Source organism: Mauremys reevesii, linkage group 9 (genome assembly GCF_016161935.1).
Source record: "Mauremys reevesii isolate NIE-2019 linkage group 9, ASM1616193v1, whole genome shotgun sequence".
Taxonomy (NCBI): domain Eukaryota; kingdom Metazoa; phylum Chordata; order Testudines; family Geoemydidae; genus Mauremys; species Mauremys reevesii.
The window spans coordinates 14,793,441-14,820,676 of NC_052631.1; the positions used below are offsets into that span (position 1 = coordinate 14,793,441).

Here is a 27,236-nt window from a genome sequence, read left to right on the forward strand (position 1 = left end):
AAAAAGAAGAAATCGTCATTTAAAAACAGCTCAAACATTACAGCAGTCATTGGCTTGTTGAATTGGTTCTGCACCACTATTGTGCCATTGGTGCAGAGAAACTTCACATGGCCGGAAACAGGATGGCTCAGAAAATACAGATTTAGGTGTAGCTCATTGGTTCAAAACTAGCCAAATTCAGCAGTCATTGGTATCTGATTATTCCATGCCTTACTGTAAAAATAAAGCAGTGGGTTCAGTGGATCTCTTGGTGAAAATGTGTATATATTACATCAAAAACTATCATCAGAATAGGCATCCTTGTCAGCAAATTCAGGAGCATCTCTATGCTGAACACTCTCAGATCTAGCTCTGTGCTCCAGACCTGTCTCCTCTCCAAAATAAAATCTCTGATATCTTCTCATGAATGTCTAGTGTCAGTTTAAGCTCAGCAGGGCTAAAACAGAGCTCTTAATCTTCTCTCCCAAGCCCCCCACCCCCTTTCTTGATCAAAGTGGACAACAGCATCATTCCTTCTGCATAACATCTCTAAGATATGGCCTTTCCTACCCATCCACACAGCTACTTTTCTCATCCAGGCTCTCATCATCTTGCATCCTAGTTATGAAAACATCCTTTTCTCTGGTCCTGACAAATGCAAATTTTGTCCTGCCCACATCCACCTAGAATGCTGATGGAAAGATCACTCCACTAGCCTGTGGCTTTGACCAGGTCACTCCTCTTTGAATCAATCCCTTTACTAGTTCCTCTTTCTCTGTCACATCAAAGGTAAGCTACTTGTTTTCACTTCCAAGGCCCTTCCAGTCAATCCTCCTTTCCCACCTATTATCCCTCATTCACTACTGAAATGTTGACTCCTACCTCCAATCATTCCAATGTGTCAGCCTCCATTGCTCACTTTTTAAATTTTCAAACAAGTACCTTTGTGCTTTCTCCCAGGCTGCTGCCACTCACACTCAGGAGGTGCTCCCAATAAACATCTGCAAAGCTACCTCATTATCCTCCGTCAAATCCCTCCTCTGACGTGATGCTTACACAAAAATTGACAGGCTGCTGATGTACCACCACCTATCATCCTGATCATACTGTCTCATTGTTTCCATGTACTGTGTCTGTCTGTATCCAGCTGCTGTCTCTTGTTTTATACTAAGATAGTCAAACTCTTTGGGGCAGGGATCATCCTCTCCCTCCCCCCTTTGTACAGTGCCTTGCCCAGTGGTAATACCACTATGGTAATACCAAGACTACTCTATGAATACTGATAGTTTAGATTCAGGAGCAGTATAAAGAGCAGCATATAAGGTTTTGTCATAAAAGGTTTATGTATTAGTATCTATACATAAATGTGTCCGCTTCTTTAGCATTTGCAGGGGAAAACTACCAATTACAATTTCCAAAAACATACCATATAAATATAGTAGTGATTTTCTAAACTTATTTTAACACAAAATGCTGATAAGTGTTAAGTGGCAACCAAGCACTATTAGCACAAATGCAATAGCAACAAATTACTGAAAATACTAAGAGGCTCCAAATGACATTCATTGTTAATGGGATGTCTGTATAACATTTTGAACAAGAAAAATGTTAAGTACTATAATGATAAAAAATGCAAAGTACCAACCAGTATAAAGTGCTGTGTCCCAAATAAAAGGATTAGTCAGCTTTATTAGCCTGTTAATTCTCATGTAGGTCCTCCCCTTATCACACAGCATGCTGACCATTAATCTTAACAAGTGGTTTTAGATTACTCTCATCAAACAAGTTGTAGATACAGTACTATCACTTGTATTACTAAACTAATCTAAAGTGCATTTCATATAAAAGAGATAAATAAGCACATCTGGAAACAAATCAATAGAAACTGCAGCACAGTGTTCAGCTCGACTTTCAAGATCAACAGTTGTTTATGATAATTTTTAAAACATCACAGTCACAACTGGAACTGGCACAATTTGTCCTAATTTTATTTCTTATATTTTCGGTTATGGAAAAAGTGATGCAATCCATTGATTTTGACCTGCTCAAATTAGAAAAGCAAAGCATTTAGGACTAAACCCTCCATTGGTGTAGCTCCGCTGACTAAAGCATCTATTCTAATTTACATGAGCTGAGACTCTAGATCTACTTTTTTAGTTCAATTGTGCAAATTCAGTTAGCTCCCAGACCCTTTGCCTCTAGAGATCTGGAGGATCAATACCTAGTTTAAGGCACAAGCAAAGGTAGGTTTGGTGGTCCTACTCCAGTCTATTCATTCATATAACAAAATATCCCTACAAGTTGGCACAATTAATTGGATTGGAATCCATACTGCAAATCAGGGTTGAATAGTGCTAGTACAGCTGTTTAGAGAAACTTTCATAATGCCTAGTGCGAATCATTAGTTCCTTACTTCCATAAGCATTAACTTTAAGCAAACAAAAATACCCAGCCTCCAGATGATTGAATTAACATGGCTCACATATGTATGATTGATAACACTACATTTCCCAGACCACTTCAGCATCATAGGCAGTAATGTTTTTACAGGAGTGAACTCTGCCTGAATAATTTCTCTCGTGAACACTATTAAACACAAATGTGCTCTTCTTCAACATCGAACATAAATATTTTCTTGACAAAAACACTTTTATAGTGGCCATTGCAAGGAAAATCCCACTTGACATTTATCTTTAAATTTACATATGAATCTCAAAGAAACCTATGGTGTAGAAAAGCTGGAGTGTAGGACAGGAACTTGTTCAGAATCTATAATTTCTTTATAGGATCATTCTTCTAAATGCTGAAGCCACAGAGTTGGTTACATGATTTTGTAACAATACACTTTAACTGATTTAACACTGAAATGGGTAGTCTTAGTTTGGCACATGGAGACAGAGACTGACCCCATTACCTGTACATATGTAGTTACATCAGCAACAGAAGATAGGGAGCCACTGGCTTAGAGATGCCAACATTCTCCACAAAAAGAGTAGAACATGTTGAGGAAAATCTTGATCTGGCTTGGGGAAAGTTATTTGAAAATTGTCCTGTTTCTTTTATAGTCTATCCTCCCCATTATGACCTCACCTGGTCTTTTATGCAGTCAAAAGCGTTCTGTGCAGATTTGAAATCATCACTCTAGTATCGGAATAACTAACACATACACAACAGCCAATATATTGCCCTGTTATTTTGGAGAGTCTACTGGATGATCAGTACACAGAGAATGCTAACAAACATCATGAGGAAATCAAAACATTTTAAAATGCATAAATGTATGCACCAAATATTGGTGAGAATGGCTATGAAGTATGATTGTTATGCTAGGTGCCTTACATGATCTAAACTATTTCCCTTTAAACTTGGAGGTAAAAATCAATATACTTTTGCTAGACAATTCCTATGCCCCAGAGAAAATGTATGTTGTTCTTAGTCGTCTTAGACAGTGTGTCAAGCTGGCTAGAAACCTCAACTTGTTTAGTACTTCATATAAGCTGTTTATAAAAGCATGGCTTTCAGAAGAATTAGAGACGTCCCAAAACGACAATAAATATTACCAGACAAGGGAAATATATAAGCTCTGTTGTAAGTTGGGCTTTATTGTATAATTCTGTAAAAATGACAATCTTCATAAGAAGGTTTTGGCCTATTAATTTCAGTGTCTGCATAAATTACTTCATGCACCTCTAACTGAGCCGATGACAAATTGTTTAGAAACAATTTGGCTTCTATAGCATACTGTATAATTTCTGTGTTTCTCCTCCTTTCTTTATCACCATAGGCCTGGCTAGAAATGAGTAATTGGACATGGGTGAGGCCTCATTTTTTGGAAGACAGGGTTAGCGTGGTAAATGGATCAGCAGGCTGCAAAAAGAAAGTTGGTAAGATAAGAGGGAAACACCCAGGGAACCAATTACAACAAACAAGATAACAATGGAGAAGATAAGCCTGGAAAGGAAGATGAGGTAAAGAGTAAGTCATGCATGGCCAATGAGAGATTGGTTCCTACAAAGTGACCAAGCCAATCCCCAAAAGTGTAATGCAATGCAATGTGTAAACATGTATAAAGGAAGAGGTTCACTGTGTCACTTTGGATGTTTGGTATATATAATACTTATACCCACTCCCTATGCTTGAAGCTGATCAATTCAGCATAGCATTGCTGTATGCCAAATAAAGAAAACTGAGTGACAAGTCAGGAGTTGAACCGAGTTCTTGGGGAACTGAGTGGAAGTGGTCTCAGGGAAACCCTGACAATCACTAGAAACACTTGCATGTAAACAAAATCACTGTTTCTTAGACATCCATCTAGTCCTGTTGCTTATTCCCCATCTGATTCATAATCCCATTTCTGACATTAGAACTGGCGGCTATGGAAATTAAGATGTCACTGACTGAGAATTATGGCCTCAAGTGAGAAATAAGAGAGAAAAGCAAATTCACTCTTATTAAGCAAAGATCCTGCTTTCCTGTAAATATCACTAGTAACACAGAATAGGAAAATACCATAAAAAAGAGGAAACTAATAAATATTTGGCCAACATGTAGATACTTGATTTCATCCGGAAGCAATACAAAGTAAAAAGACTTTTGCATTCAAATATTTCTCCCTCGTGGGGAAGTCAAGCAAAAATTAATCATTCCAAACGCTTAATTGACATGGCCAAGTTAAAAAAAAAATTCAGAAAACACAGAATTTCCTTACTTAGGTTAGATTCATTAATTTATTATCTTAGATGACAAAATATTTTAGTTTTAGTAATCTTACTTTCCTCAATATGGACCACATAACGGACTAATACATTTCTTTTTATTTTGATAGTTACTTTCTACATACTTTCACTTTCTGCTTCTTAAATACTACTATAAAACAGCAATGTCTGGGCTGCAAATACTCCAGAGGATTATGCATTAGTTAAAAATGTTTCCACCTCTATTTTTATTATATTAATTAACGTAGATATGCCTATTGATCTTAAGTTTTGCAAAAGCTTACTTTAAAAAGTGAAACGCTGGGGAGTCACTTTTTACCTAGTAGCATCCATTAGAATTTGTAAAACTCCATGATTCATATTTAGGCACTGAATTAAAACCAGTGTTTCAATAAATCCTACAACATACACAGCTATCCTATACACAGCCTCTCACTCATACCAGTACACAGCTTTGTGGCACAGCATTTCACACTCCTGTCTGAGTTATAAATCCCTAACTTTTCACAAAATAAAGCCAAGTAAATCTGTAGACTCATGTGTACTATATTTTACTTTCTTTTTTAAATTAAACAAAGGTAGATATAAAGAAAAACTATGACTAATCCACTGAACACATCAATTTAGGGATGCTCCATTATCAGAAGGCTATTTAGAAAAAAAAACTCTCTCTTACCTTGAATGCACTGAAGTGTTCCATCCTCAGCCCTTATTGTAAAGGTTTCACCTGGATTAACTTGAACCAAAATGACCTGCCAAAATAAAGACATTCATTTCAATCTGATGCTCAAATCTCATCGGGTATATTCATTCCAAAAGTTTTCTTACCTAAAGTTATGCACTAGATAAGATGTAAAGAGTAAAGCAGGCTGGATTAGCCACAGCTTTGGGTACTAGCAGAGTCCTGGAATTAGTACAGGATTTGAAGTTTGTCTAAATAACTAAATTTATTCTGAAAATAACAATATTACCCAAAAGGGCTGGAATGTAAAGATGAAAGTTGGAATTTTAGGCCCCAGGTCTGCAAATACTTAAGCGAATGATTGTTTTATTGCATACAAGTAGTCCCATTGAAGTCACTGGGCTGCTAACTTGCTTAGAATTCAGCAGCTATGTCTTTTCAGGATTGGCACCTGAGAGTGGATATTGCAGGACAGACTGAGCGACATATTTTGGGCCATATGCTTTTTCCACAGGAGTAAGAACTGGATTTGACCTGGGACCCATCCAACATGATAAGAGATTCTGGCCCTTTGTATTTGTTTTTATTGAAAAGCATCCAGGCATAACGGGAATGGGGGCAGTAAAGTACATGAGCAAACAATTTACACTATTAAGAATAAATAATAAGCATTTTAGAATGAAAGGCTTGGTCCCACTCCTGGTTTCCCACTGCTCACGCCACCAGATAATGGGAATGCTACAGGGTCTAGAAAAGTATCCTAAGGCATAATACTCACTGCCCCTCTCTACTGACTGTACAGAAAAATGGTTTCAGAATGTGCTGCATTTGCCTGTTTTACTCATTTCCAGACACAAATGTGGAAAAAAAGCTATTTTTATAGTGAGACTGTAAAAGAATGTTTACACTACATGACTTAGTAAGCAGCAATATCCTGATCACAATGTAGGCTGTCTGTGTTTATTTTAGTCAGCCTCAAATAAGGGTTGTCCCTGATAGCACTCTGTGTGCAGAACACTCATTGACTTCAATGGAAGTTCCCTGCAGATCAGATCCTAAATCAATACAATCATTCATAGTACCAGCATGGTTTTAAACTAATATACAGTTTGGAGTCTGTTTACCAACCATTGTGTGGAGTTTTGGTGTGCACAACCTCCACTGATATCAGTAAGACTCACATGGCTAAAACAACAGGTCATGTTTTGACAACTTACCCTTCAGGGTCACATTTCTTTAAATACATGTTTTATTTGGAATAAGTTGATGTTTTACCACATACTATATATTAAATGTGTTACATACACAATACTTTATTTCAAACATAATGTCCAATAGCCGCAGGGTTTGCTGTTATTGTAGTCACATAAAGAGAGATTCTCATTATAATTGAGCAAGAGATATTATCGGATATGAAAAATTCACTTCTGGATCCAGATTTTGATCACTCAAAATTCAGGATTACTTAGATCCAGAGTTTGGTTCAGCCTAGTATGGACATTGAGATTCTGAACCAGCCCTTAGGTTCTGGGGTGTTTGGTCCCAGCATTTCTGTCTAGGCCCATTTGCAATATGGATGTTAATTAAAGGATACTAGGTCATGCTTTTTGAAATCTAACTTAAAAGGTGTACAATAAAATAATTACTGAATATATGAGACTTCAAATTACAGTAATCCTGCAAAAGCCCACTGTCATGGTTAATTTTTTTAACACATAAATGATAAGTCAATTAAAGAAATGACAATATGTGAGCAGGGCCGGCCCACAATATTTTGACACCTGAGGCAGAGAGATCAAATGACGCCTCCATGCCCCCTCGCTTGGGCCAAAACTTTGAAAGGTCTCAGTTCTGCCTTCTTCCTGTTCTACTCCTCTCATGGTACTGCTCTGCTACCTACCCCAATAAAGGAGAACTAACAACTTTAAATGCCTTGCTCAAAAATTTTAACCACCACTTAACTTTCCAACGCCTGAACAGCAAATGTAACTTTTCTTGTCTGAATAGTAAACACTGGCATTTTTATCTCTTTGAATAAACAAAGTGGTGCTTTCCCTGCCTTCTTGGTTGCAAAGATTTGAACTGCTTCCTGAAGTTCCACAGTCTGGGCCAGCTCATGCTCTATTGAGATGGTTGCAAGGCCGACCAGCCTCTCCTATGTCATTGTGGAGCGTAGATGTGTTTTTATTAACTTCAGCTTGGAGAAGCTGCGTTCTCCACTGGCAACTGCTACAGGAAGGGTTAGAAGTATGCGCAGAGCAACAAAAGCATTTGGAAAGAGGGTGGTCATCTTATTCGTGCACATATATTCCAGAACAGCCTTTGGAGTTGATCCTGCTGAAATGTATCTTGAAAGGGCTTTCAGTTCATCACCTAAATCACTCGCATCAATATCGCGCATGTCATCATGTGTCAACACTGTCTCTAGTGCCCTGCATTGCTGGTGTAGGTCTTCTTCAGGTATAGTCAGTGGTGAGCTGCAGCCGGTTCGCACCGGATCGCGCGAACCAGTTGTTAAATTTAGAAGCCCCCTTTAGAACCGGTTGTTCCTGGAGGGACAACTAGTTCCAAAAGGGCTTTTAAATTTAACTAAAGCTCTAGCAGCTCCCTACCCTTCCCCCAGCCCCAACTCACCTCACTCCGCCTCCTCTGCTGAAGCTCCTCCGGCTTCTCCTCCGCCTCCCCAGCTTCCCGCGAATCAGCTGTTCGCGCGGAAGCTGGGAGGGCTGAGAAGCAAGCAGCGCTTCCACCAGGTGAGCGGGGGTGCCAGCGGGAGGAGGGCTCCAGGCGGCGCGCCGCTGGGGAGGTCGTAGCGAGACTCTGGGGTTGGGCGGCGCAGCTCCTGCCCCCAGGGTCCAGCTGCGACCTCGGCCGGGCAGCACGGCTCCTGCCCGGGTCCGGCCCCCGGGTCGGCGCGGGTCCTGGCCAGGGCGGCGCGGGTCCTGCAGGTGAGCTGGGGCAGGGTGGGGCGCGATGAGGACTCCAGGCGCCGCCTGGCCCTGCTCCAGCCACTGCCCGGCCCCGGCCCCAACTCCGGCCGCACGGCGCGGCTCCGACCCTGGCAGGGGTAAGAGGCCAGGGCCAGGGCCGGGACTGGGGCGGGGGAGGAGGGGTTGGATCGGGCAGAGGTTCTGGGGGGGCAGACAGGGGATGGGGAAGGGGGGGTTGGGTAGGCGCCACGTGAGAGTTCCTGGGGTCTGTTGGGATGGTGGTGAATGGAGTTGGGGCAGTCAGGGGACAGGGAGCAGGGCAGGGGGGGTTATGGGTTGTGGTTTCTGAGGGGGGGCAGGACATGGGTGGGGGGTGTACTCACTGGGCGGTTCCCTACCGGGTCTTCGGTGGTGTGTCCTTCAGCCGCCGGAGCCGTGCCGCTGAAGACCCAGTAGGGAACCGGTTCCTAAGATTTTGGCAGCTCATCACTGGGTATAGTGAGGAGTTTTGGAATGTCATACAACATCCCAAATATACTGCTGTGTTCCTTGAGCTGCATGAAATGTTCTTCAACTGTCTGTATTGCACAATCCAGCACCTGGTTAAAGAATTCAACTTTGAATTGTTGTTTGGGGTCTCTTATGGGATTATCCCGTGCATCGTAATCAAAAGTTCTTCTTCGGTGACTCTTGTATTCTTGAATGGGTGGGAAAATAGCTTCAGTGTGAACTTCCTCTGCCAATTTCTGTGCACTCTTCAGAACATTTTGAAATCCCTCATCTGACCGGTAAGACTGTAGGTATGACTTTGCTTTGTCCAGTTGTTCCTTGCTCCAGATATATCAAGGTCAACACCTTGGAGTCTCTTGCTTACAACATTTATTTCAAACAGTATGTCATGCCACAACACTCAGCCACACAGAAATTTGAAGTTATGTATGTTTCTGGTGATTCCATCTCCCTCTGCCACTGTTCTCCCACAAACAGTTCCTGTCACAGTATTATCCTCCATAATGGCAACTATGGCATCATCTATCTTCCCAATTTGGTGTTTGATAGGCTTTATCACCTTCACTTGACTTTCCCATTGTGTGGCACTCAGTGGTTTCAGTGTGAGAGAGGATGTTCCCAGATATTGCTTCAAAATTTGCCATCAATGAGTTGATGCAGAGAAAAATACATAGATGCTTTGAATTACATTAAAAAATTCAGCAGCCTCACTAGAAGCTGATGCTGCATCACTGACCACGAAGTTCAATGAATGAGAACTGCAGGGGACAAAAAAAGCTCGAGGATTTAACTCTCGGATCCATGTCTGCACTCCTCTGTTCTTTCCTCTCATGTTGGCACCATTATCGTAGCCCTAACCTCTCATGTCAGCTATCGCAACTCCCATATCTCCCAGCTTTTTAAGATGCTCTGAGAGTACAGCATCAAACTCAGCTCCACAATTTTAAGGAAGTTTCCATTGTTTGGCATGTACAGCTGATCTGAAGTGCCACACAGTGCTAGGTTTTGGGTAGCAAGCATTCTCACAATGGCAATGGGACTTTTCAGAACATTTTGCCAGTAAAGAGAATCTCATGCAATCTTCTCTTGATGCTGATCATCTATGCTGGCCTTTAACCTTAGTCTCATCTCAAGCTCTTTCCACCTATGGAATGGCTCTCTGGTGATTTGCTGCCTTCTCATGGCATGCCAGATGTCTAGCCACATTTTTCCAGTCCTTTGTTCCTGTAGAACCCAACGTGGCTGGAAGATTAGACTGGAAGAGTTTGCAACAAAAACAGTATGCAGCATTCTGGATTTTTGAGTACATAAGCCATGGCCTCTCCACTTTGTCACCATTGGGGATTTCACACCAGTAATGTGTTGGATGGAAACTTCTATTTTCATTGTCTTTGGGGAACATGAAGTTTTTCACTTGCTGTGGCCCATGCAGTACAAGGAAGTCCCTCAGGCTACTGCTCAAGTGGGTCCACAGTCCTGGATCATCTCAACTAAAGGAGATGGAACTAAACTCAGCAGCAGCTGTTTCTTGTGCCTCCACTACACTCTTCTCTGATCTACACTTTTCCTCAGGAATGTGCATGGCTACATCCATTTGAGATGGAGATATGGACGCTGCAGTAGCTGCCAGGTCACCTGCACTCTGACTAACTGAAAGATCAGGCATCTCCTCACCACTAAACATCCTCTCTGGGGCTGGAAGGCTCACCATGAACATTTGTGTCTGTGTGTCTCAGGAGAGCTCCTTCCTGCTTAGCTAGAAAAGCTTTCTTTGCTTGCTTTCTTCTTCTGAATGCTCCCCCAGAGGGGCGTTTTCTTCTTTCACTCATGACTGCTGTTCTGTGCCAGCTATAGTGGTTCTCAACACTCAATTGAAGGGGACAAATAAGCAGGCTGGTAGCAGGGCCTGAGTGAGGGACAATATCAGCGTCTTAAGGGCCTAACTGGCTCCTACTACTTCAGCTGACTGCCTGTTCTCCTCAAATGAGTTCAGGGAAGCAGCAGGAAACAGGAAACTCCCTGAGAAGCTGGTGTCAATCAGTCCAGGCTCCTGGGGGTGCTAGAGAGGTACATAAGAGACGACTCCTTCTCTCTCTCCCTACAGCTCCTGCTGCTTTCTGTTATTCCCTCTCACCATTTCTCCTGCCTGCCTGTTTGGTCTCCTGTGCCCTCCTTCATCCAGCACAGCACTCCACCATATCTGTGCATCTAGAGCAGAGAGAATACATGTGCACCAGCAGCAGGCACAATTTTCTACACTCTGGATCCTAGTGGCGCCCCCGCCCCCAATTGTCTGGCACCTGAGGTGGCCACCTCAGTTCACCTCATGGTGAGGCCAGCCCTGTATGTGAGCCATTATTTTAGGTTGCAACAATCGTTGCCTCACAGAACATTAATTAAAGTGGAGTTAAGCCAGTAGACACAGATAGGGTTGACAATGTTCTAATTTAAAAAACCCGACACTCGAGCAGGAGTGCCGGAACCTCCCCTGCCCTGCCTCCTCCTCCCGGAGGCCACGTCCCTTCCCCCAAGGTCCCACCCCTTCCCTGAAGCCTGCAGAGGGACGGGTGTTGAGTGGGTACTGGGTGTCCACAGTGCTGGACTGTGACAGGGGAGGAGTGGAATGCTGTGGGTACAGAGGGGAGTCAGAGTCACAGAGCACAACAGATAAAGCATTTCACATCTATTTAAAAAACTCAGAAATAAAACTATTGCCATGAAGTATATGTCATTCAGAATGCCAAAAAGTTTAAGCATCCCACCATTTACTGCAGAGAAACAATAATCGTCTCTTACACTGGGCCACTCTTGAGTGGAGGCTAGCATGGATTGCTGAGATTTGCACTACCGCAAGCAGAGACCACAAAATGCTTTTCACTTAGGACCTTGGTTTGGGATTATCTATCTATCAGGCACCAATTAACACACACAGTGCCCCTTTGACAGGAACTGAGAATTTTAGAACTATCAGAAAAGCAAATTCTCAGTAGGTTGTAAAGAGCCACTACTATCAAGAAAAACGGCTGGGGGGAGGGAGGTGTGGAATGTAGAGTACTTTAAGCAATTCCTCTAGTCAGCTTCCTTTTACTCACAGCCCATAGTAGCAGGATCACAGAAATGCTCCAACAGGTTCTCCTTTTTATCCTCCCCACATGTAGGGTGACCAGATGTCCCGATAGGGACAGCTCCGATTTTTGGGTCTTTTTCTTATATAGGTTCCTATTACCCCCTACCCCCGTCCCGATTTTTCACATCTGCTGTCTGGTCACCCTACCCACATGCCCATTTATTGTAGCTTGTAAATTAAACAAGGTCAAGCATCAAGGCATTGCTAAAATGGCTGATGTTTGAAGTGTTTAAAAATGCATTATGAAATGGAAGAGCAGTCTTTGGGAGTGGCTTTGAAGCTGAAACTTTAAGGACAGTCAAAGCACTCATTAACGGTTTTGAATATTCTTCCATCATCGCCTCTGAGTTTTCTTTTTCTATTTCTTTGGAGGTGGGGATGGGGAGGCTATCTGTTCTCTTTTAAAGGTGGGCTCAGTCATCTTTTCAAAACACTGGCATGGAACTTTGGCAGACACGAGGGCAGCTTCCACCTCTTTTCTCCTGCATTTTCTATCTCACATTTGACAACTCTTTTCTTCTCTGCCTGCATGAAGCCACTCTTGTCAGAGAAGAAAGTCATAATTTCCCTGCAGAAGAACTCCTTTTGTCTTTTGCAGTTTCCAAAATCCATTCATATCTAAAAATCAGTCTTAGTTTAAAAAAGAAAAAAAACAGTTATCACCATCTCCACCATAACCAACAGCAGCAGGTTTACTGATCAATTATAAAGGTAGCAGGAGCTCTTCAAAAGCACAAATGGAAATTAGGCACCTGCCATGGCTGCTTTTAAAAATCTCCCTCTTAATGTCTAAATTCAATATCACAAGTAAATTTTGGAGGACGGGGGGGGAAATAGAATTGCTTTTTCCATTTCGTCTTGCAAGTACAAGATCATTACATTATTTCTTTCTGGGTTTCTTATCCAGTTGCCATAGGTAATTAGGGCGTTAACATTGTTCTTTTATTATTAGCTATTATTATTATTACTATAATATTTCCTGGGAGGAATACTTTATATTGTAGTCAGCAATCTAAAATGGTCACAGTGGAACGACAATGGTGTCTAAATAAGATCTAATAGATCTAATTCTTTCCCATCGAGATGAAAGTTTCTCACCTTTAGAGTTAATGAAATTCTATGTTGCATTCTTAGGACACCTTTCATCCCAGGATCTCACAGCACTTTGCAAGTAATACCTAACTGGGCTGCAACTCATAACATTCCTGTCAGGTACTTAGGACAAGCTTTGAGGTATGTAGGCACCTAAAGATGCAGACAGGCACATCTGAAAGTCCATCTCATTGCCTAAATACCCTTTAAAAAAAAAATCTATCCCATAGTTACTGTTATTCCTGTGCATACAAATACACAGGCCTAGTTTGACTTCTCTAGCCAGGCCAATAGGGCTGCGCATGGGGGACAAATTCTGCGCCCAAGAATGTTTGGTGGTAAGTGAACTTACTTGAAGATTTATTTCCCAAGTCCTCCAAAACAACAAAACAATATTCTGCATCCTGGAGCAGTTTTGTGACTCCAGTTCTCTTCCCAAGGTTATGCATAAGTGATTTTTAAGAGAGCTCATTGTTTCTGAAACCTAAACTTAAAATCTAAGCAAAGACAGACGTCGAAGCATAGTGCCTTAAAATGTAAAAAAAAGAAACTGAAAACAGCATAAGGAAATAAAGGCATATTGTATACCACAGCTCATCATACCGCAAACATACCCTTAACGTACAAGGCCATGCCGCCTATTTTTCACCCAGAGAGGAGGCAGTGATTGAAAAATCAATTTGGAACCAGCTGCTCCTTTGCTCTGGGCCTGGCTGCATCAGTAAGTTGATCACTTATACAATAGTCTGCTTTCCAAAAAAGTGCACTCCTTAAACTACAGAGGTGATTAGCAGAACTGAAGCAGAACATGCACAGTGTTTGGATTAAACACTAGACTGTTAATTTCCATCTTTCCACTGGCTTGAGTCACTACCATAATATTTTCAATGCAGCATTTTATGTACTTTTTTTAATTATTATTTTAAAAGGGATGTAATAAGGATTACATTTGTAATGGACTGTCCCTTTACAAAAAAACCTGTGCTATTCCTCTCACTTCCGAGAAGGTTCACTAAATGCTGTTAGAGACTGATACTGGCTACTGGGCAGAACCAGCATGTCTGAACTCCTTAATACTCTGTGTAACAGTGTGTATCACATACTTTGGATTCCAGATTCCAGACCAGCTCCAGCTCCCTTTACGAATTATTCTAAGGGGACTTGGGAGACTAGGGACAGCAAATTTGGCCATGTTAAATAATTAGTGTACAGAAATAAATATTTAAAACTAAGACAGTTAAACCAAGCTCTCCAAAATGTTATTAATCCATTCTCATTTTGTGCTAAGTTCAGTCTCACGGCTTTCCCACCACTATGGAGTTCAGGCTTTAAAATTTGAAATTTATGATAACCAAGTTGTAATAATCTTGACTATAGTGTCACGGGTCACTTGCTGGAAGGTTCTCTACATCTTGAAGTCTTTAAACCATGATTTGAGGACTCCAATGGCTCAGACACAGGTTTGATACAGGAGCGGGTGGGTGAGATTCTGTGGCCTGCGTTGTGCAGGAGGTCAGACTAGATGATCATAATGGTCCCTTCTGACCTTAAAGTCTATGATTCTATCATCACAACACTAACTTTTTTTTTAAAGCACCATTTACTTTTTGGTAACTATCTGTTTAATGTGACAAGTATCAGAGGGGTAGCCGTGTTAGACTGGATCTGTAAAAGCAGCAAAGAATCCTGTGGCACCTTATAGACTAACAGACGTTTTGCAGCATGAGCTGCAAAACGTCTGTTAGTCTATAAGGTGCCACAGGATTCTTTGCTGTTTAATGTGAGAAATTAATATAGTCACACAGTATTTAAGTTTACAACTCCCTGGCATTCTGTTGTAGGACACTTGCGATCTTAGCAAAATACACTTTGGCAATAAATTTATTTTTACATTTAGGACTTTAGCAAAGCTTTTGATACTGTGTCCCACAGTATTCTTGCCAGCAAGTTAAAGAAGTATGGGCTGGATGAATGGACTATAAGGTGGATAGAAAGCTGGCTAGATCATCGAGCTCAACAGGTAGTGATCAACAGCTCCATGTCTAGTTGGCAGCCAGTTTCAAGCGGAGTGCCCCAAGGGTCAGTCCTGGGGCAGGTTTTGTTCAATATCTTCATTAATGATCTGGAGGATGGCGTGGATTGCACTCTCAGGAAGTTTGCAGATGACACTAAACTGGAAGGAGTGGTAGATACGCTGGAGGGTAGAGATACAATACAGACGGACTTAGACAAATTAGAGGATTGGGCCAAAAGAAACCTGATGAGGTTCAACAAGGACAAGTGCAGAGTGCTGCACTTAGGATGGAAGAATCCCATTCACTGTTACAGACTAGGGACTGAATGGCTAGGCAGCAGTTCTGCAGAAAAGGACCTAGGGGTTACAGTGGACAAGAAGCTGGATATGAGTCAACAGTGTACCCTTGTTGCCAAGAAGGCTAACGGCATTTTGGGCTGTATAAGTAGGGGCATTGCCAGCAGATCGAGGGATGTGATCATTCCCCTCTATTCGATATTGGTGAGGCCTCATCTGGAGTACTGTGTCCAGTTTTGGGCCCCACACTACAAGAAGGATGTGGAAAAATTGGAAAGAGTCCAGCGGAGGGCAACAAAAATGATTAGGGGGCTGGAGCACATGACTTATGAGGAGAGGCTGAGGGAACTGGGATTGTTTAGTCTGCAGAAGAGAAGAATGAGGGGGGATTTGATAGCTGCTTTCAACTAACTGAAAGGGGGTTCCAAAGAGGATGGATCTAGACTATTCTCGGTGGTACCAGATGATAGAACAAGGAGTAATGGTCTCAAGTTGCAGTGGGGGAGGTTTAGATTGGATATTAGGAAAAACTTTTTCACTAGGAGGGTGGTAAAGCACTGGAATGGGTTACCTAGGGAGGTGGTGGAATCTCCTTCCTTAGATGTTTTTATGGCCAGGCTTGACAAAGCCCTGGCTGGGATGATTATTTGGGAATTGGTCCTGCTTTGAGCAGGGGGTTGGACTAGAGTAACCTCCTGAGGTCCCTTCCAACCCTGATATTCTATTATTCTAGTGGTTTTAGTTTTCACAGAGATGACTATGCTCTTTTAAAACAATGATTAATGTTACTAAATTACATACAGTTTGCTAATTCTTGCCAAGTTTTGCATATATAATCACACGCAGTGAAATTTCAGAACTGACCAAATTCATTTTGCCTATGTCCCCATTCCTGCAATCTGATCCACAAAAACAGATTCTTATGCCCATATGAGACTTGCAGACACTTTATGTCAGCATGAAAATATCCCACACGGATCAGGTGGCAGGATCAAGGCCTAAATTTGGGCATAAGAAACCCTAAATTTACACAAATGAACAATCAGGTATGTGTACAAAACAGATAACCACACCCCTAAGTGATCAACAGCAAGTGCTGTTGCTTATTTTGTATATGCAATTATCGGTTTAAATGCACAACTATGGATTTTAGCACGTGCGCACACACACACGCACACACTTTGAGTGCATAAAAATTCAGTTTGACACTGAAACCAATCCTCTCTGTGCAAAATACATATCTGTACACGCAACTATCATACGTGTATGCAGTTACTTGTTTTGTACATACATACAAATGCCTAGCCGCAGGTATGAAGAGGAGTATTTGCATGCACACATTTTGCACGGGACATTTAGGCCTCGATCCTCAAAAGGTGACCCTATCAACAATACATACCACTTCACACTTCATGTTCCCAAGTTATTTATGATGATGATGAATAACAAATAACTTACAATAGAGAGAAATTCTTATGCACAGTGTTAGTTCTTGAGCCTCAGTTTGCAGTCCCATTCCACTCCCGTGGGACAGCTAAACAATTCAGGCTATTCTCTCTGTGTTGTTTACTCTGATAAGGAATGTTGCTGCCCAGCTCTTTCTTCAGTTTACAAAAAAGCGAGGGGAACAAAAAGGAAAAATAATTTCAAGGAGGGAAAAAGTCAGATAATACATGATAACAATAAAGCTCCTTCATCTGAGGCTCTCAAATACTTGAAGCCTCAGAATAATTCTCTGTAGTATTATCCACCTTTCTATACAAGAGAGGACACTGAGGGTAAGTGAGGTCACACAGGAAGCCTGTGGCAGAGTCCAGAAGAAAACTGAGATCTCCAGAGCCTGTTATTTACCACAAAGCCTTTATCTGAAAGTAGACAACTCACAATGACCAGTTCAGAAGAAAGGGAAAATCCAGTATCCCTTTGTAACACAAGTACTCTACTAGGCAGGCAATTCTAAGCCTCATGATATTTGAAAGCAATATACTGCCATTGTTGAAAACAAAAAGAAAAAGGTAATTGTGCAAGAGGACAGCTGGGCAGAATTCAGTCATCAGCATCCTTTGCTTAAAGGCATAATTCACTAAGATGATAAAATTAAACTTGCGATGTTTAGAAAAAAAGTATGTTCTGAACTCCACAGATGGGCTTTCCAAATAACAAACTTCATCCATGGGTTACTTCTGTAACTCTGCCTGCCATTGTCAGCAATCCTGGATCTCATTTCTTTTTTAAAGTGCATTGGAACAGTTTGAATTCCCCTGTGTTTAAACCTATTGATTTTAAATCTTGCTTTAGATCTTCCTTGGACTGATTAAATCCTAAAATGCCACTCAACAAAGGCATCTTAGACAGGTCATGATTACAAATCTTTGTGGCTCCCCTCTTGAAAAAAAATGCGTATCATCCTTTTCCCACAGAAGAGATTGTGCTGGAAGACAGTGTATTTTCTTTGGGTATGTCTACGCTACAGCTGGGAAAATGCTTCATAGCATGGGTAGACAGACATGTGCTAAAGATAGCTGTGGCAGCACAGTAGGCAGCTCAAGCTAGCCACCTACGTACAATCCCATCCGAACCCCTAGGTACCTATTCGGGCAGCTAGCCCAAGATGCCACCTGTGCCAGGCCACACTGCTACCTTTAGCATGCTAGCTTGAGCCAAGCTAGCATGTGTCTGTCTACTCATGCTGGGAAACACCCTGCTAGCTGCAGTGTAGACATACCATTAGAAAACTCATTTTCTTCTTCCATAGATATAATTGTTATTTCTGCTGCGAGTAACTCCTTTTTCATGTCATGGATTACTTCTGAGTTTTCCTGTATTCTTCAGCTAAGGAGACATCAGCAAACTGAGCTGCTTTATAAAAAGTCATCTACTGGTGTAGAGAAGGAAAAGGCCTCCAAGGAATATATACCATTGGTGATATGAGAAGCTGCTAAAAGGCTGAGAAATATGGAAGAGAAGTAGTGTCAGAATAGAGACGATAACTTTAAAATGACCAGAGATGGTCTTCTGGATCTACATTAACAAAGAATACCCCAGAAAACTTAGTTCCTATTATAACATGCATATATACAAACACAGAGAAGCTGGTTCAAGTCTCCCAGTGAAGGTTCTTTTACATATAGCAGGGGTGGCCAAACTTACTAACCCTCCAAGCTGCATATGACAATCTTCAGATGTTCAAGAGCTGGGATGTGCGTGCCAGTGCTCGGGGCTTCAGCCCCACGATGAGCTTGTGGGGATAGGGGTTTCTGCCCTGTGGGGAGGGGCCCTCTGGGCTTTAGCCCCGCAAAAGGTGCCTTTCTGAGCTCGGGACTTCAGCTTCACTCCTGCTGAAGCACCAAGCCCCGGCAGGCGCACCCCAAGGGGTTGAAGTCCCAAGACTCCCCTCCCTGCTAGGAAGAAGAAGCCTCTAGCCCCACCACCTCACCACAGGGCAGAAGTCCTGAGGACCCCCTTGCATTTGACAGACAGAAAATGGAGGGGATATGGCGGTGGGCTGTGAGCCACATTTTAACTGTAAAAGAGACTCATGCGGCTGGCGAGCCACAGTTTGGCCACTCCTGACATATAGTTGGGCAGAATCTTGATGCTAGGAAGTAGATTTGATCTTGTTTTAATACCTTTCCAGAGAAAAAAGGTTAGTCTATGTTCCTGATCTATCAGATAAAGCTGCACTTGACTCAAAAGAGGATCCTGTATTCTCACACTCTGGTTGACCTTTATCTGTTATTGTGAACAAAATGCAGAAGCAATTAAAAAACAGTAAGCTGATTTGAAGTACTGTATCACAAATAGTTGTAGCTCCTTAATTCATTCAGCTTCTAAAGAAGTCCTGTTAAACAGCTGCATCTGGACTTATTAACTACTGTACAGGAATGAGGCTGTTAGAAGCCTGCAAGTTCTTGCAAGGTTCCCAGCAGAGTACGCAGATTGGTTGCACTTCACTATGAGTGGGCCAGATCCTGAGGTAGGACCAGAAAAAGGGGAAGTTAAAATCTCACCCTAAATGTGAGGGCAAGTACAGTTAATTAAGTATCATGCAGGGTCTTCTATACGCCATAGTGAAATGATGCATCTCATGCACACTGTATATCAACTCCCTTCACTGTATATCAACTAGCAAAGTGCACAGAGTAAAAAGTGATGGGCACAGAACTGGTGTTTCTGAAGCAACTTGGGTGTAAGTGTGCTCTTCATCATGATAAGTAGGCACCTCTCTTGGGGACCTACTAGAAATATTAGGCAGCAGTCACTTGGTGGCTGAGCGCTTATTAACACAGAATCAGATTTCCCCTGTGCCCCAGTCTGGCTCAATCCTTTTAAACTGATGACTAAACAAGTATGTACAACATTCTGTACATACACTGTTCAGAATTAGCCTCTGTGGAAAAAAGCAAGCATAAAAGATGTATCCGTTCTGTAAACATCATCTGGAATATTATAAATCATTTCCATAACTTTTCCATCATTAGAAGTATATTGGAGAGTTGTAAATACAGGTCTTAAAACCACAACCGTATATTAGCAAATACTGCAACATTCAAATTCCAAAACAGAAATGTCATTCAAGAAATCTATTGTACATGAGTTTAAACCAATTTCATGGAGCTCAGTCAATGTCTATTTCACCTCAAAATTCATGTCTGGGGTTCTTTTTTATAACCTTTCCTGAGGAGAAAAAAATCATCATTACTGGAGACTAATCTAGATTCAAGATGATGGTTCAGTATCTTTTCAAAAAGGATTCAGGTCTGGATTTTGAATACCTCAAAGTGAAGTGATGTCTGGATCTGAAGTTTTGATTCAACCTATTATAAAGACAGCAGGCCATTTAATGGAACCTAAGGCTAGCAGGGACCATCAGATCATCATGTCTGACCATATCACTGGCCACAACCATCATCTGCATACTAATCCCAACAACTGGATGTAGACCAAGGTATAACAGGAAGCTGAACTATCATGTGCCACAGGCAGAAAATAGGAGGGACGGTAATGCACTATTTGCATAAGCCAGATACAGATCTGGGTTGGATTTCAAAACACACACTCAAATTTTACAGGTGGTTTATACACGGGTTTCAGTTCAGGTCCATCTATATTAAGTTCTTATAGCCAAATTGTTCAAACGTAAGTGCCCCAAATTAGGCCTCTGTGAAATCCACATTTTATTCATCCAAAGAAGAGTTGTCTCATTTTCGGATATGCCCAGCATCCTCAGTTTCCCCTGAGCACTGCACAGCACCTCTGAATCAGGCTACTTCCATTAGAAGGCCTGTATTCTCCATTTCTGCAGTGCAGGCTGCATCTCCCCAAGGTGGTGAGAGTAATATCCAGTGGTGAGCTGGAGCCAATTCCCACAGGTTCCCAAGAACCGGTTGCTAAAATTAGACCTCCGTGGAGAACCGGTTGTTAAAGGGCCAGGGAGAGGGCAAAGAACTCCGGTCCTCGGGCCAGACCATCCTGTTGCTCCCAGGATTCCCAGCTGGGGAGGCTGAGGCTCCCCCGGCCCTTCCCCCGCTTCCCCCCAGCTGCAGCGTGGCCAGCTGCCGGTATCAGCTGGGCAGCTCAGCTGAGCTCTGGAGTCATCCTGCTGCTTTGAGCTGCTGGCAAGGTAAGGGGGGAGGGGGCTGCAAGCTGTAGGGCTGCCGGGGGGGGGGCAAGTGGGGCAATTTGCCCCAGGCCCTGCAGGGGCCCCCAGCCCCACAAGTATGTCTCCCCCTGTCCCAGCCCCTCTCCCGCCCTTAAATCAGAACTTTTTATAGGGAACCGGTTGTTAAGATTTTGGCAGCTCATCACTGGTAATATCCTCCTCCCATCCCTGTTGAGGAGCAGTATCAGGTGGGATTCAGGGTATTAGGACAGCAGTTCAGGCTGATAGGGCATTCCTATCCCTTCCAGGTGAAAAAACTCGCAGTGCTCTGTAGCCATACTACCTCTGGCTGTGAGAATAGCTCCCATCAAAATCCATAAAGGCATCCTCTCATCCTCCATCAAGTCCCTTCTCTCCCACAATACCTTCAGTGAATTACAACATCATAATGGCTAGGCCGTGATCACGACCATTACCTGGCTAAAAATTGTGAACATACTATTATATCTGTTACCCTTCTGACCCATCCCAACCTGACTATTTGTCTCATCCACCAGTTAAGCCTTGTCTTGTAGAGTTTTAAGCTCTTTGCAGCAGGGAATGCCATTTATTTTATGTTTGTACAACAACTAACACAACAGGGCCCAGTGGTTGTGACTCTAAGGTACTACTGCAATACAAGTTTTTTCAAATTATTGATGACCCATATTAATATTATTATGGAACTAGATGCCTAATTTCAGGCACCAAAGTTGGACAATTTTGTTCCATTATTTTGAATTCCAGTGAATATATTTAAACACCAAATTGGAACTGATCACTGCAAAAGCAGTGATGCAATATAATATCCAGGCCTCGGTGTAGGCATTCCAGTATTTGGGTCAAATTCTGCCCTCAAATACATGGCACAGTTCTCTGTGAAGTTAATGGGAGCCAAACACATGTGCCAAGGTCACTATTTAGCCCTTAGATAGGTCACATTCAGACCATTCAATGGCTCTTAAATTCCCACTCATCCCACAAGGCTTACTCACCTGCTGTGATCCGTCTCCATTCACTATGTGAGGCATCATGGCTACCTCCCCATTCAGCAACGGTGGCAGCTCCAGCGGGATTTGGTCGGTCATCATCATTGTGACGTACATTCATGGAGAATTTTCCTCAACGGGGTTCCTGCAAGAAAGACATGTTTTAAATTAAATTTCTTTTAAATGTAGACTAAGAAAAATCTATTCATACTTCAGTAGGGTGGTACCCTTCCCATTAAGACTACTTGCTTTAAAAGATATATCCTGGGCCGAGGGAAACTGGATGAGAGGACTGTTAATGGCTTTCAGATCATGTCATGGATAAATCCATTGCTCTCTAAGAAACATTCTAGAATTAGTATTCAGCAAAACAAACATGGTGAAGTCTTTACTCTTTTTCTTCAGGGCTTTTCAAGCATTAATATCTTCAGCCAGAGCCTTCATCCCAGATCTGAAATTTCTGAATGATAGTATGAGTAGCTTATGGTTCAGTTTGTTGATTTGTAACAACACAATGCTCACACTGGAACCTTCTCCCTTTGCATATTGAACATTCATAAGAGATTCTATTACTCTTGACATTAAGATACAAGTCTGTCACATCTTAGGCGCATTTAACATGCGCAATTTCAGCTTTACGCGGTCGGCAAAAACAAGAGAAAAATAACAATTTAAATACTGTTTCTGTAGTGCGGGCGATTCTACCTGCCATTACACTCAATGTAATTTTGACTATATGCGATTTTCGCTTTACGCGCTGACTGCGGAATGTAACCCCAGCGTAAGATGAGACAGACCTGTACAGCAAGAGCTAAGTGCTTTTAATCCCTTGATAGCACTTCTACAGATAACCTGAATTGAAAAGAGAGCAAATTTTCAGTGTTCAGAGGTCTCCACTTACTTGTGACATAAGTGAAGAGAAAGCTCTTGCCTAGAATCTTATCCAACATGTAGAAAGTGGACCACTATGTACGACAGCACGCAAGAAGAATTTGTAATGAAACACACCACCTTCACTATACCACCATCCCTCGCAGATAATTATCTGGAGTGTTACATAAGAAAAGTTGCTAAAAATCATGAAAGCTTTGTATAAGAAGTTTTATAATTCAGTGTTAATAGTAGCATCATGCTGTTTTACAAGGCAATAATCCAGTTCCTTAATGAATAAACGACAGGACCTAAAGTCAACAGTTTATCCTAACAAAGGAAGCAGACTTTTGCACAAATCCCCATGGTCCTAATGCTAATTGAATTTATTTAATGCCTTTCATGCCAAAGAATCCGAAATGCTTACAAATGATTAATATACAATATCAATAAAAATCAGTTGGAAAACCTATCAATTGTGGTGAAGTGTAGTAACCAGGTAGGTAATTGGCATACACAATGCTGAACAGCTCTGCACAGAAGGGAAATTTGGGGGGAAAACACAACGAAGGAAACCCTATTTATGTGGAGAGTGTTGTAGGATCCAATGTCTCTGTGGAATAGACAGGACTTTGCTCTTTAAAGTTACAGCTACAAGAGCCATACAACATAAATAGTGTGGAATTCAATTTATCTGCTATAGGAAGGGTAAGAAGCTGAGTCAGCCCTGCCAGGATTAGAACCTGTGGTTCCATAGAGTCTAGATAGTTATAACCTGATACACAGACCACTAAGCCACTCCCTCTCCTGCTGCTAGTATTTAAATTTAGATTTTTAAAAGCCATGTTTAAATGTAAATGGATGGGAAACTGAACTATGCTCTCTCTTCACCATTATATGCTTATTTACTTAGAGTTGTTGAAAATGAGCCCATCCAGAGCTCAACATTAAAATCCAGTCAGCTGCGGAGCAATCTAACTACCAGAGAATAAATCAGTCCATGAGTGAATATTCTGATTAACTGTGACAGCCCACTTATGTAATGAGAATGTTCAAAGTGACTATTTAAAACCCTGCACCCCTTAAACTGAATAGTGTTGAACCTTTCACTCTTATCATGTCAAGTATCTTTACACATAGAAAGTAATGGTGAACCAACCTACATCTCTTCTAAAACAAGGGTCCTGCTCACCACCATTACCATTCCTCTGGCATACATCTGTAAAGGCTATTTTGATGTAGCTGATGCCAAATTTTGCATGATTCACATAGTTCTTTCTGATGTTCTCACTACCCTGAAAATACAGCGTTTCTAATTGTCACTCCAACTTGATATAAATAGAGGACATCTATTTCAAAATGAAAGACTCTCCTCCTTTTATGTGAGACCCAATTATAGGACTCAAATTCTCACCAAGTTTTGAAGAGTAACATAACGTAACACACAAAAGGCAGACATATATCAACTAGTGATCAGCTAAACAATAAGTCCATGTCTTTGTGCTTTAAGTCTCATTCTAGGCCTGGGTCAAGCATTAGTGTGGGCCTATATCACAACCCTATACCATTTTCCCCACATATTGACCCACAGTGACTACACACATGAAAAAGGAATCTGGAAACCAAATACGTCCCTGGCTCACAACATCAAGCACCATGATCCAACCCATCCATCATCTTCCAAAATCTCCTTGGCTCTGAAACGTAAAGCTGGCAGCTGATAAAGTCTTCTCTACTTGTCACGTGAGTGACACATGTCTGCTTGAGGCCTACCACACCTTTCCTCACCAAGGCAGTTTTGCCAACTCTCACAATTTTTACTGCGAGTCTTGCAGTATCTCAGGGGCTTCTTAAAGCCCCCAGATCCTGGAGCCAGGTGATTACATGAAAATCTCAGCTTTCTTTTTTTTTTTTTTTTTTTTTTTAAATTTTCTAGCCCTCGTGATTGTTGAGAAAAGTTTGAAAACATGAACCCTACAAGTTCAAAACCCAGAATATAACTCAAACTCCAAAATTATTTTAAATCTCAAAATTTTGGAGGTCTCACAATTCTTCATTATTAATCGCTGGGAATTGGCAATACAACCAAGGTCCTGCAAAACCTAGTTGTAACCATTTTGTGTCCTGGTTGTACAGATTACTTAGGAAAAAACATGACTCTAGTTGTTTTCCAATTAAAGTGGATTAATTCATGGAACAGCTAATTGTATCCCTGGTCCATGAAGACTTTCAATGTGAGTTCATCAATCATACATAGAGGATAGCTTCACAATATGGATCCTTTTCTGGCATTTATTGGCAAGCCCATCTAGAGCACATATGTCCTCAATTCATTCCTGTTTTTTTAAGGTGTGTATATATATATATATATATAACTTCATGAAGGAGTTCTGAAAGGATTGCAAGGCTGACAGGAGCCACTATAAACACATTAAAATTCACGTACAAATACATGACAAATCCATCCAGTCTGAATCTGGAAGTTTGAGTTTTAAAAAAGAGACATTTTTTATCTCAAAATAATGCACGTCATTTTTATTTATTTAAACATAGACTGTAGTTTGAAACTATATTTTTCCATAGTAAATTTCACCACTCCAGGCACAACAAACCAATGTGCTGATGTGTATTTGCTGAATGTCATTATTTAAAGCTTAGTAGTTGCATTCTCACTATGGCCATGTCTACACTAGTCTTTTTTTCAGAAAAGTTTCCTCCTATTGCCAGTACTGGTGCAACTCCACCAATAACGGCAACACTGGTTGTTGACAAGGCACTGTTGGCCATTGTCATTTTCCAACACAGTCATCTAGACCTGTTCTCTGCAGGGTTAGACAGCATGCTTTTGAAATCACTGGCAACCATAGGAACCATCTCTACACTAGGTGGAAGTGCACCAGGTTTCTAACAATGGTGAGAAATTTTCACCAGAAAGCCCTAGTGTAGATACAATTGAAGTCCCAATTGAAATTATACCATAGACTTTCATGTATCAAGCCCTAAAGTTTTAGAACCAGTTTCAGACACTGACCCATTAGGTTTCTCTTTCTTATTGATTCTTGATTAACAAGAGAAAACAATGTATCTTTCAAATTTGCCAACATCCTCCACACAATGCAACAGTTGCTCTCACATAACCAATTTCATTAATTTGATTGACATACACAGGTCAGTATGCAAGCACTGTGATCAACTTTGTCTCTAAGAAGTCAAGCATGCTACTTGCAAGAAAACTCCAGACCAAAGGGCTGGGAAAACAAATTCAGAGTTCAGGACATGAGAACTTCTTTGCTTTGCTTAAAATATGAACTACCATATACTAACCCAAAGCCTGAATCAAACAAAACCCCAACATTTTTTCTGGTTCTAAAAAGTTGAATAAATTTAAACTTTTAGAAAATATTTCCTGTGTGTCTGCATTCCCTGGGTTTGGCTGGAACAGGATGCGGAAATACCACTATTCAGTGAGAGAGGCTGTGTTTCCAAGCTAGTTATGTCCAGGAAATACTAGAAATTTCATAAGGTTTCCAGCTCAGTTTCTTGACCAAGGAAGTAAGGATAAGCATCCAAGCTTCTGGATGTTTCTCCACCCAAACTGAGCTTCCAAAACTTTTGATGTTTATTAGTCAATAGTGTGAACCTGATCTTCTACTTTGTAATGCAATGTCCCACCTCTCACAAAATAAGTTGATGATCCTTAAGTTTCCTTATTGATTCAATATGTGAATTAGTAATACATATAGTAGTTGCATGTGACAACAGATGGAAACTTAAAAAACACAGAAGAACAAAGTAGAACTATCCAAAACAAAATTCCATGTATGATGAATTAACATGACCCAATGTGTTAAGACACAGTTATCCTTAAATTACAAGAGGAGTGTAAACATATTGAGATAGCCTAACGGTCTATTTTTTCTTAGAAGGTTTTGACTTCACTTTAATTATGGTACAAGTCAAGATAAAGGTGGAAATATCATGAATTCTTTTACAAAACTAAAAAGCTTCTTCCAGCTAAGGCAGACGGAATTTCAAAATGAGAACCTAGCAAAGTAATAGTTCTTCTAAATATTGAGTTTTATGAACTGGTTTCTATAAAAAATGGTTACCTGCCTTTCATAACTGTTGTTCTTCAAGATGTGCTGCTTGTGGCCATTCCATTCTAGGTGTGCATGTGCCCACACATGCGGCCAGCAGAGATTTTTGCCTTAGCGGTACCGTAGGACCAGCTGTGGTACCCTCTAGAGTGCCACGCTCATACTGCGATATATCAGGAGCCACCAGCCCACACCCGCTCAGTTCCTTCTTGCTGACAATTCTGACAGAAGGGCAAGAAGGCGGGTAATAGAATGGACATGAGCAACACATCTCGAAGAACAACAATTTGAAA

At 41.4% G+C, this 27,236-nt stretch overlaps 1 protein-coding gene and 1 long non-coding RNA gene across 9 annotated transcripts in view; one reads left to right on the forward strand and one right to left on the reverse strand.

Moving 5' to 3' along the window:
• Positions 1-27,236, reverse strand: part of FNDC3B (fibronectin type III domain containing 3B) — a 363,980-nt gene that overhangs the window by 278,818 nt on the left and 57,926 nt on the right. For 6 of the 8 annotated variants that reach the window (XR_005584676.1, XM_039488529.1, XM_039488540.1 and 3 more), the window contains exons 2-3: positions 21,983-22,121; positions 5,371-5,446 (exon numbers count right to left, since the gene is read on the reverse strand). Coding sequence is in view for 5 of the 8 variants with exons in the window: in XM_039488529.1 (XP_039344463.1) it covers positions 5,371-5,446; positions 21,983-22,093 (187 nt within the window). In the remaining 3 variants the exon portion in view is untranslated. Of the gene's footprint in view, positions 1-921; positions 938-2,893; positions 3,040-5,370; positions 5,447-21,982; positions 22,122-27,236 lie in introns of those variants that run through there. The other 2 variants (XM_039488531.1, XM_039488532.1) reach the window with 2 other exon arrangements.
• The window catches only part of LOC120371978, a 36,715-nt gene continuing 12,613 nt past the window's right edge, over positions 3,135-27,236 (forward strand). Inside the window, exons 1-2 of the long non-coding RNA XR_005584677.1 lie at positions 3,135-3,274; positions 3,764-3,947. This is a non-coding gene — a long non-coding RNA (uncharacterized LOC120371978). The remainder of the gene's footprint in view (positions 3,275-3,763; positions 3,948-27,236) is intronic.